Genomic DNA, 12,100 nt, shown 5'->3' with positions numbered 1-12,100 from the left:
ATTAAAATTTTAATTCTTGTGTTTTGTAATTACTTACCAAAATTTATAATATTTATAATATATTTGTTGTTTTGACCAATTAAGTACAAATAAAAGTAATTGTCATAATAACACAGGTGAGGGATAAATAATGTTCCAGAAACATTTTAGGGGTCGCGTGAGCAGCAACGTTTGAAGAATATTGCTCAGAAAAACGCTTTCCCTCTGCCTGTATTACTCACAGAATTTCTCTGGGGCTTTGTCTCCTCTTTCCTCCAGCCAGCCTTTGGCTTCTTATCCAGGGTTTGTCTCCACCTTACTTTAGGAGCTCTGCTTACCCATCACACCCCACTCCAACCCCCACCCCAGTGGGGCTCCACCCCTAAGTCAACGACCAGCCTTGCTCATGGGCAGGAGGAGGGGAGTCGATATCATCTTCATAGATTCTCAAACCAAAGATTATCCTTCGGGTATTGTATTCACCTATATTTCTAGGACCCATGGTCCTTCTCTGAGTATAGTCAGGATCTCGTATCCAAAGAGGAAAAACGTGTCTTGTGGCAAGTCCCCCTTGTCAGGATTCTGTGTGAATAAGGGCCGTCTTGCTCAGAATACGTGTACCACATCAGGCCCACTAGACTGGGGGTAAAGCACAACAGAGTCAGGGAAAAGAAGAAAGCCATCCCTAAATTGCAGGATCCTTGTTAAAAGGCAGATTCTTGGGCTTTGACAACAAGATCATCTGATTTGGCGAGCGTGGGGTAAGGCGCAACCTCCGCCAGGTAACTTTGTTGTGTTTTGGCTTTGCACCAGACCTTGAGGATCGTTGCCTTAGAGCCTGGTCCTGGATCCTCGTCTGGGCTTCTCAGATGCATTCTTTTGTTTCTATCCAGGTGCTCCATACTCCAAAGAGTTCAAATGGATCAGTAAATCAGCCAAGGGTAAGTGAGCTGTTAACGTAGAAACTTTTATTTTGGTCGTGTATTCCAGCTTGATTATGTACATGCAACGACTCTTGTATATTATACTTAAAATATTACCTCTGATTGGAAGTATAATCAAGCACGTAGATGATATCAATAATTGTTATAAATTTGATTGAATTTTTAAGCTCCAAAAAACATACGTGAATAGGGAAAATAAATGTATAGAAAAAGAGCTATAAATGGTGAATATATTTTAATTAATATTCTCTAATGAAATATAAAAGTATTATGTGTTAACAATGTAATCATTTTGGTGAAAATCCATGACAAGGGTGTGGTAAAATAGACATGAATGGAGTTAAGACTGTGGACCTGTGTCGTTCCCACACAATTAATATGGCTGTACCTGTCCACAATATTTTAAAATTCTATACTCTTTTAGCCAATAATGCCACACCTGTAAACCTACTTAAAGGAAATGCAAAGTTACTAAACTTGTTCATTGTAGAATTATATATTAGTTGTAGACTGTTAGTAGCAGTAAATAAATACAACTGATACAAGTGATTGGGGTAGATTAACTGGAATAGTATACAGTTTTTTTAAATGTTGTCAAAACACATTTAATTTGTCTTGTTTTTTATAGAGGCACAATTGAGGTACAAAACACATTTAATGTTAAAGAGATAATGTTCAGGATAGAATGCTAAATGGATCCCCTGTGTGTGTGTGTGTGTGTGTGTGTGTGAGAGAGAGAGAGAGAGAGAGAGAGAGAGAGAGAGAGACACAGACAGACAGAGACAGACAGAGACAGCGAGAGAGAGAGAGAGAAAGGAGAAGGGGAGGTAGGGAAGGAATCTAAAACACGCATACAGTAAGTAAGAAACAAATAGACAACCATGATGGTGAGATTAAGGGTAATTTTTATTTTCTTGTTTACAGTTTCTTTAGCTTTTAAATTCTTTGCAATGCATGCATCAGTTTAATGATCCCAAAGAGCATTGCTTTAAAAACCATACTGAATGAGTATTCCAACTTCTGAACTGCTGGTTTTGAAGAAAAACAGATTTTGCAGTCCACTGGCAACGTATTTGTGGTGTCCATTCCCCTGTTCCCCCAGCCTGTGGACAGCAGCTTGACTGAGAGCTAGACCTACAGGCTGATCTCTCTCTCTCTCTCTCTCTCTCTTTTTCTCTCTCTCACGCACACACACACACACACACACACACACACACACACGATCAGAGGATATTCTAGTGTGTCCCTCGAGAGCCTACTTCCTTTCCTTTATCCTGAATAATTTAAATGAAGCTGAAGGAAGCTGTTCTTTTCCACGAGCTGATATTAAAAGGTCAAGAGAACCATGCAATGAGTTACTTTCATCTGTTAGTGTTATCATGATTAAACGTCCTCTCTTACATTATTCATTCATTCAACAAATAGTTTTGAGTGCCTATTAAACACTCAGGTAGTCACTTTGATGGAGATGAAGACGTATTCATTTATTCATCTGTTTAGTCAGTCAATAAGTAGTATTTCCTACAGTCCTTACCCAGTGTGTGACAGCCACTGTTCGAGACACTGCAAATACAGTGGGGAAACTAGATAGATACGGAGCCTACCCTAAGGAGCTCATGGTCCACTAGGAGAGAGAGAAAATTTAATAAATAAAAATAATTACAGTTTGCAGTACTCTCACGTAAGAATGCCCAGCGTTGCAACAGAGACTAGCAGTGGTACTACCTAGATCAGGTAGTCCAGGAAGGCCTCTCTGATCAGAGAACTTGGGTGTGACTAGGAGAGCAATAGGAAACCATTCAGGGGTGAGCTGAGTTCCAGGCAGGGTGGGAGAGCACATTCCAACCTGAGACAGGAAAGGATGTGCAGAGCTCTGGGGGTAGGGAAGGTCTCCATGGGATTGTCCTTAGCAGGCTCTGAGGGGGAGTGGGCAGCCTTTTGCCAGGGTAATGAATTTGGCTGGGTCCAACACAGAGTTCTGTGTCCAAGTTTGGGTCTTAATGAGCAGAAGAGTCTATAGACATAAATAAGTTATAAATCAGAGGTCAACAAGCTTTTCCTGTAAAGGGCTAGATAGTAAATATCTTTGGCTTTGCAGGCCTTTGGGGTCTCTGTTGGGACTACTCAACTCTGCCATTGTAAAGGAAAGTAGCCAAAGGTAATACGTAAAAGAATGGGCATCCTTATTTACAGAAACAGGCGTGGGCCAGATATGGCCCACAGGCTGTAGTTTGCCAACCCTGGATATAAAAGGAAAAGTTATAAAAATCCTCAGTCATGCTATAGGACATCATAGAAAGAGAAGATGACTTCCTGTGGTGAGATCTGAGCTGGGCCTCGAAAGATAAGGAGAATTCAAAAATGAGATAGTGGGGGAAAAGAAAATGTAGGCAGAGGGAACGGTAGCGGCCACAGCCCAGAGGCAGGAAAGTCCAGAGCCCACAGGGAGGGAGTTACTAGTTCAGTCTGCCTGGGGAGTGGTGAGGAAGTATAGCTCTTTTATTCCTCAGCTATTTTGAGGAACCATGAAGTAGCAGGCACTGCACTAGACAGTGGGGGACAGGGATAAAGAATGAATAAGGGATGATCCTAGGAACTCAGATACTTAGAGGGGTTGACAGATACATAAGCAAGTCATCCCACAATTAACTCAGTTTGAGAAAATCAGGTAAGGCTTCTCAGCAAGGATGAGTCAAGAAATTAACGTTTTTTCCTTCCTTGTAATTGTTTTATTTGGTGCTTGAATAGGTCAATATATTCATATGCTAGAAAATTACAGAGATACCGAAGGATATACTGTGAAAATTCTCTCTCTCAACCTCTATCCCTCAAGTCTACTGAATACCCACCCCACCTCACCCCCAGGACAACAACTGGTTTCTTCTGGATCCTTCCAAAGACCATCTATGCAGATCCAAACAAGCGAGTGTGTTTGGGGTTCTTTGTTTTTCCTCTTGATTACACAGATCATCAGAGCTGAATCTTTAAGTATAAACTTTCCAGAGAGGAGAAAGGCAGTGGAGGTTAAGAGAAAGCAAGTGCTTAAAGATGGGGGGAGGAGAGAAGGGGACAGGAGATGGCACAATGCACGGGCTGGCTGCATAGGACAATCGGTTCTGTGTTGCTGAGCGTTAAGTGTGAGGCAGAAAGGTAGGGGAGTCGGATCCTGGCAAGCCTTGATTGCCATGTTGTGGGACACAGATTTAATCTGATTGGTAGCAGGACTCCAACAAAGAGTTTTAAGTGCAAGAGTGACATGTGCTAACTGGTGTTTTAGGAAGATCATTCTAGCAGCTGGTAGAAAACAGATACACAGGGGAGCCTTGAACACCACCTGGAAAAGTAGACCTTCTTTCCTTCCGTCAGTGAAAGTCAATGAAGGTTTTTAAATAGGGGAATAGCAATATCAGAGGTAGGCTTCAGGCAGATTAATCTATTGACACAGTGTTAGATGAATTCAAACTAAGAGAAAACCAACCAAGTGACAATCTAACTCATCACCAACCCTCAGCAGAAATGTACATTCATTTACTTTTTAACTTTAAGCATGAAATCTGTATTAGTAATCTACTGCTGAATAACAAACTACCCTAAAACACAGTGGCTTCAGAGAACCCATGTTTATTATCCCACAGTTAGCGTGGGTCAGGAATCTGGGCGTGCCTGAATTGAGTCTTCTGCTTCGGGGTGGCTCACAGCTAGAATCAAAATGTCAGGCAGGACTGGGGTTTCATCTGAAGGCTCAACTGGTGAAGCATCTGCTTCTGCACTCATGTCCATGGTTGTCGGCAGGATTCGGTTCCTGGAGGGTTGTTGGGCCTTAGTTCCTTGACATGCAGGTCTCTCCCTGTGGCAGCTTGTTTCATGAAAATGAACAAGGTGAGAGGGCAGTAGAGAGAGTCTGCTGGCAAGACGGACGCTAGACACATTTGTAACCTAATTGCAGAAGTCATGTCCCATCATCTTTGCCGTTGGTTAGAAGCAAGTCACTAGCTCCACTTCCACACTCAGGGGCAGGGGGTTACACAAAGGCATGAATACAAAGAGGTGGGATCGCGGGATGTTGATTTTGAAGCTGCTTACCAGGACAGCATAACGAGGATTGTTCCTGCAAGTATTGCAAACTAGGACGAGGTCTGGAGGAATAAAGCCAGTATTGTTCCTCATCCATGATCTAGTCAGGAAATCATCTTGCTCTCCCCTGGCCTGTTGATTACCACCCTCATTACCATCACTGCTGTACCGCTGTCATGTTTGTCCACTTCTCCTGATGACAAAATGCCGCCCCTCTTGAAGTCAGAGCATCTGGGAGTATTTATATGCAAGCTGTGTTGGGCTGACTCTCCCTGCTGGAGTCGGCTTGTTGTGAAAAGTTTCTTCCCAGCTGCTGCTGCAGATTATTTATGACATCCATTGACTAAAGGAAACACCTTTAAAAGTGAAGACAAATTCTTCACTCATCCCTTACTCTTCCCAACAGAACAGACTGGTTGGCTTGGTAAAGACTTGCTTCCACTCCTAGCAGGGCTTTATAAAACCGGTGTGCTAGAGGGGGGCCTACAGCAAGCAACACAGAGAATGCCTGGAGGAACTCAGAGCTCAGGATCCAGGCTGCGTAAATTGCCGTTCCAAACCAGAGAGAAATTAGTCCCATAGAAAGCACAACAGCTACCGTTGTGTGTGCGTACGGTGTGCCAGGGATGGGGTAAGAACCTGACCTTCACTATCTTGTTTTAGTTCACTAACTGAGCAAGGTTAATGCTGTTATCTCCATTTGACAGAGGAGGAAACTGAGACCCAGACGTCGAAAAGCTTGCTCACACAGCAAGGAAGTATAGTACTGCGATTCAAACAGTGTTAGTCTGGTTTTGAGCCCTCTTAAATTAGGAACCAGCAATGATTTATCTTTATGAACAGTCATGTTTTGTCTTGAATTATAGAGAGGCCTCATCAGCCAAGGATACTTTGGGGAGGAGAAGCGGGGGTGGGGTGGGCATCATCTAGAATAAATCAACTTGGAAATCAAAATGCCATTGTAGGGGCTTCCCTGGTGGCGCAGTGGTTGAGAGTCCGCCTGCCGATGCAGGGGACACGGGTTCGTGACCCGGTCCAGGAAGATCCCACATGCTGTGGAGCGGCTGGGCCCGTGAGCCATGGCCGCTGAGCCTGCGCGTCCGGAGCCTGTGCTCCGCAGCCGGAGAGGCCACAACAGTGAGAGGCCCGCGTACCGCAAAAAAAAAAATGCCATTGTAAAGAGTTGGGGGTGGTTATTAGAAGAGTCTTTAAAAAATAAAAATAAAGAGGAAAAGTTTATTTGGAAAAGAAAAGTTAGGTCAGGAGTCAGCAAATTTTTTCTGTAAAGGGCCAGATAGTATTTTGGGCTTTGTGGGCAATGAGATCTCTTCTGTGGCTACTCAAGGCTTCAGCTGTAGTGTATAAGCAGCCATGGACAATAAGTAAACCAATGGCATTGCTGTGCTCCAATATTTATTTACAAAATCAGGTGGTGAGCCAGATTTGGTCCTCAAGCTATAGTTTGCAGATCCTTGACTGGAGTCATAATTGTAATGTATAGTGATTCTTACAAAAAGCACGAATCATGTGAGGGTTTTTTTGACATCATGTTTCTGACAAAATATATGCTAACATTAATACAGTCGCATCCCTTCCTGTTTGACTTTAGCAGTTTTATCAAAAAGAGAGTTCACTGTGCAAAAATATTTGGGAGCTTCTTCATTTCCTCAGGGCCTCTCACAATCCTTTGATAGCCAAATAATTATCTTTTGAAAACACTAAAACATCATCGTTTTGGATTTTTTCTTCTTCAGGTGTCCATTTGTCTAACTCTGCTAGATCCTTCTTTCTACACGACTCAAATAGTTTTCTAACGTTTTTTCATCAACTTTGTGAAATCCTGTGCTATTTGTAAGATTTGCTGTTCACTTTCCAGTAGATTTTCATTGTGTTTGCTTGTTTGTTAGGTGGGCACCCGATGGACAGCTAGGGGAACCAGCTAAGACTATGACCTAGTGAGCAGAATAGATGCTAAGGAAGGATTTGAGTAGAAACTAATTTTGAAACAGTTGTGTCATTGGTGGATATTTTCCATGCTACCATGATCTCAGCTTCTGTTCACAACTTGCTACCTGCAGGTTCTCAAATAATGAATACTCAGGTAATGAAGATCTTCCCCATATGATTTATCCACTTTCTTATGCATACATTATTCTCTTGCATTCAGTTTTCTATTACAGGCATGTATCGTTTTATTGCACTTTGCTTTATTTCATTTCACAGTGATTGCATTTCTTACAAACTGAAGGTTTGTGGCAACCCTGCAACAAACAAGCCCATTGGCTCCATTTTTTCCAACAGCATTTGCTCACTTCGGGTCTTGGTTTCACATTTTGGTGACTCTTGCAATATTTCAAACTTTTTAATTATTATTGTATTTGTTTTGGTGATCTGCAATCAGTGATCTTTGATGTTATCACTATGACTCACTGAAGGTTCAGAGGATGGTTAGCATTTTTTAGCAACAAGGTATTTTTAAATTAAGGTATGTTATTTTTTGGTTTTAGACTTAATGCATACTTAGTAGACTACGGTATACTGTAAATACAACTTTTATATGCACTGGGAAACCAAAAAATCTGTGTGACTTGCTTTATCACAACATTCATTTTAATGTGGTGGTCTGGGCTTCCCTGGTGGCGCAGTGGTTGGGAGTCCGCCTGCCGATGCAGGGGACACGGGTTCGTGCCCCGGTTCGGGAAGACCCCACATGCTGCTGAGCGGCTGGGCCCGTGAGCCATGGCCGCTGAGCCTGCACGTCCGGAGCCTGCGCTCCGCAACGGGAGAGGCCCCAACAGTGAGAGGCCCGCGTACCACAAAAAAAAAAAAAAAAAAATGTGGTGGTCTGGCACCAACTCCACAATATCTCTGAGGTATACCTATGTACCTATCATTTTTTGAGCGTCTACTCTATAAAAAGTCTCTTTACTTGTACAAATATCCTTCTCTATCTAAACTCTCACTATCTAAGCTCAATAACCGAATAAGTTGAGATAAATTTTCCAATAAAATCCTTGCTACCTAAAACTCAGGAGCCAAATAACTTCTAGTGGCAGGGCAGGAATGAAGATGCAGAAGTAGAGAACGGACTTCAGGACACATGAGGGGAAGGGGAATCTGGGACGAAGTGAGAGAGTAGCATTAACATATATACACTACCAAATGTGAAATGGATGGCTAGTGGGAAGCTGCTGCATAGCACAGGGAGATCAGCTCGGTGCTTTGTGAGGACCCAGAGGGGTGGGATAGGGAGAGTGCGAGGGAGGGAATGTGGGGATATATGTATATGCATAGCTGACTCACTTTGTTGTACAGCAGAAACTAACACACCATTGTAAAGCAATTATAATCCAATAAAGATATAAAAGTAAAATAAAATAGATTTTTAGCAACAAAAAAAAGCATTATATCCCCTGCTATACAAATTGAATATTTTTAGTCTCATAATCCAGTTAATCTTTGACTAGGAAGGAGTATTTTCTGTTTTTTACTCTTTCTTCTAGCAACTTTGAAAAGTCTTTTACTATCCCCACCTTCCAGATGGATATTCTGAGACCCTAAGACAGCACGTTAACTTGCCCAAGGTCTCCTAGCCGATCAGCAGTGAAGTGAAATTCAAAGTCAGGTCCCACTGGCTCTGAAGCCCATGCTCTTTTCTCCACATGCCTTTTAAATATGGAATGCATGTTACTGAAAGGCTCATCTCTCTGTCTACCACATGGTCAAAGATACAGATTCCTAAGTCCTTTGAATCACACTTCAGCTAATAAGGCTGATTTTCCATCATAAGTAGCCATGCTGCCATTTTTTAAAATCCTGCAGTGCAAATCTAATTGTTAAAAGTAATGCAGGGCTTCCCTGGTGGTGCAGTGGTTGAGGGTCCGCCTGCCGACGCCGGGGACACGGGTTCATGCCCCGGTCCGGGAAGATCCCACATGCCGCAGAGCGGCTGGGCCCGTGAGCCATGGCCACTGAGCCTGCTCCGCAGGCCTGTGCTCCGCAACGGGAGAGGCCACAACAGTGAGAGGCCCGTGTACCATAAAAAAAAATAATAATAATAATGCAGTTACAGCACAGTTCCCCTGTTTATTATCGAAGTGGTTCTCACACTGTGGTCCCAGAGCAGCAACGTCAGCATCACGGGGAAACATGTTAGACATGCAGATCTCAAGGCCCACCCCTGACAAACGGAATCAGAAACTCTGGGCCCGGCAATCTGTCCTTGCACAAATCCTCCCGGTGATTCTAATGCACAGAGTTGAGAACCACTGAATTATAGGATGCGTGACAATGGGCTCTGCTGATTCTTGCAATAAGAACCAGATCATATGAGTGCCAGAAGTCCCGGAGATTTTTAGGCTGTCTTAAAGCTCTGAGTAACGCTCCTGTTTCCCTTTTCATCATCCATTCATTCATCTGACAAATACTGCGCCCCTACCCTGCATGAGATAATAAGCTGGGAACAAGGTGGAGAAGAAAACGCACACGGCCCTAGTCTCCCTTGGGTTTATAACCAGATGTGGGAGACAGACTGAATTCCCTACAGCGTAATGGTGCCGGGAGAGGTCAACACAGGGTGCTGGGGGTGAGGGTTCACTAATCCAATCCCGCAAGTCAAGGAGAATTTCCAGAACAAATGACTCAAGAGGATAGGAGTCCAGAACCTTCTGAGGCCTAGTGCTGTGGGAGGTTGTTCTCTCTCTCCCTCAGGTCCACAGCCGGCTTGAAGCAGCTTCAGATGGAGTAAGGGAGGGCGGGGGGAGCACTCAACCTGTTGCTTCCAACTTGTTGCAACATTTATCTCCGACATGCATTAAAAACATATGGAAGGTCAAAGCTCCATGTGTTCGCTTGGTAGGGGAGCAGAAAATTGGAAAAGCAAATATGCATACCTCCCCGATCCCAACTGTTGGACTCTTATTGCCAATTTACGTAATTTCCTGTGCTTATTTCAAAATAGTCAGGAGGGCAGGAGGCATTGTGAACGCATAACTAGGTCATTTAGACTAGCAGCTGCTGGCACATTCCCCTCTTTCTTGATATTAAAAAAAAAAAAAAAATTCCAGTGGAATTTGAGGGGAAAGCATCTTTGGGGAAAGGAATGAATAGTCTCTTCTCAAGAGAAATCAGTTTCGATTCAACACGCCATTCACAAAACAGATTCCCACTTATTCATTCAGCAAAAGTGCTTTGTGTGACTTTTAGGCACTGACAATGGAGGTGGGTGCTGGTGACATGACAAGTACAAGGAAGCACCCGACTTCAAGGAGCTTAGAGGACAGACGTGGAACAGGACATTAAAAAGGTCATATTTAATAAGAATGTGGGCTTCCCTGGTGACGCAGTGGTTGAGAGTCCGCCTGCTGATGCAGGGGACACGGGTTCATGCCCCGGTCCGGGAAGATCCCACATGCTGTGGAGCGGCTGGGCCCATGAGCCATGGCCGCTGAGCCTGTGCGTCCAGAGCCTGTGCAAAAAAAAAAAAAAAAATGTACGAGTACAACTGAAGATTGTTAAATTGGTGAAATAATTTCTATGCTGATTGGTGAATGGTATTAAGTTTCTTTCTGTAATCCAGAGATGTCCAGGGCCTGAACAGGACCTGGAGTGGCGTTACAGTGCCCACCTGCTACTCTGGGTATGGGGAACAGCTAGCAAGACAAGGGACTTGGGAGGTGCCACTGTTGTCAGAGGTTCTCCTGACCACATGGGAAGCTCTGGAATCCACAAACACGCTCCATCTGAATGTGCAGGTAGCGTTCCTCACCAAAACAAAACAGGCCAGTGGTGGTACCTCACCACTATTGATGTAACGGGGAAGTTGTTGGAAAACATCAATGCGGATTCCTCTGTCAAATCATAGCCCAGAAGGGACACATTTAGCGAGTGGTGTCCACATCAGAGATCAGACCACACCAACTATTTTTAAAATTCAGGTGACATACTGTGTGAGTTTATTTTATTTTTTTTCCTTTGATAGCATCCTTCTTTTTTATTGGAGTACAGCTGATTTACAGTGTTGTGTTAGTTTCTGCTGTACAGCAGAGTCAGTTATGCATATACATATATCCACTCTTTCTTTTCCCATATAGGTCATTACAGAGAATTGAAGAGAGTTCCCTGTACTATACAGTAGGTTCTTATTAGTTATCCATTTTATATCTAGTAGTATGTGTATGTCAATACCAATTGTGTGATTTTTAAATAAATTACATAGTATTTGATTCCACTGACACTACATTCTCGAAATGACAAAATTACAGAGATAGAAAACAAATTTGTGCTTGCAAGAATTGGGGACAGGGTGGGAGTGGTGAAGAAATCAACTGACTCTTACTATAAAAGGGAGAACACAAGACACCTTTGTGGTGCTGGAATAGTCCTGTGCTTTGATAGTGGTGGTAGTTAAGTGAATCTACACGTCTGGTATAATTGCATAAAGCTACACACAGCTCTTTCGCCTCCTCGCTTCCAAGATGACGAAGAAAAGAAGGAACAATGGTCGTGCCAAAAAGGGCCGCGGCCACATGCAGCCTATTCCCTGTACCAGCTGTGCCCGTTGTGTGCCCAAGGATAAGGCCATTAAGAAGTTCGTCATTCGGAACATCGTAGAGGCCGCAGCCGTCAGGGACATTTCCAAAGCGAGTGTTTTCGACGCCTGTGTGCTTCCCAAGCTGTATGTGAAACTGCATTACTGCGCGAGTTGTGCCATTCACAGCAAGGTAGTCAGGAATCGTTCTCGGGAAGCCCGGAAGGACCAAACACCTCCACCCCAATTTAGACCTGCGGGTGCTGCCCCACGACCTCCACCAAAGCCCACGTAAAGAGCTAAGTCCTTAAAGACTAAAGAAATACTGTTCCCTGGGAAGACAATAAAGTAGAAATTATACTTTAAAAAAAAAGCTACACACACATACTCTCCACCCACAAACTGTCTGCTCGTGGGACAGAATTCCAGGGCAGTGGGTTTTGGGAATTGGTTGCTTAAATAAATATGAGTCTCTGGATTATTTTTATTTTTTCTTTCAAAGAAATTTCCAAAGTGCATAGACTGGTGAAATCTGAAAAAGTTCTGTGAATTGCATCAATACCAGTGCCCCGGC

General features: G+C 43.4%; 1 protein-coding gene across 1 annotated transcript; it reads left to right on the top strand.

The window, feature by feature from the left end:
- The first annotated feature begins 11,430 nt into the window (after positions 1-11,430).
- LOC113628159 (40S ribosomal protein S26-like) lies at positions 11,431-11,829 on the top strand. The gene has a single exon (XM_027121479.1). It carries the CDS (start codon positions 11,474-11,476, stop codon positions 11,819-11,821), a length of 348 nt encoding a protein of 115 aa, XP_026977280.1. The 5' UTR covers positions 11,431-11,473; the 3' UTR covers positions 11,822-11,829.
- The last annotated feature ends 271 nt before the right edge of the window (positions 11,830-12,100 follow it).

The sequence above is a fragment of the Aethalodelphis obliquidens genome, unplaced genomic scaffold (genome assembly GCF_003676395.1).
Source record: "Aethalodelphis obliquidens isolate GAN/ISIS:26980383/991018 unplaced genomic scaffold, ASM367639v1 scaffold22, whole genome shotgun sequence".
Lineage (NCBI taxonomy): Eukaryota > Metazoa > Chordata > Mammalia > Artiodactyla > Delphinidae > Aethalodelphis > Aethalodelphis obliquidens.
This window is presented reverse-complemented; position numbering and strand designations above follow the sequence as displayed.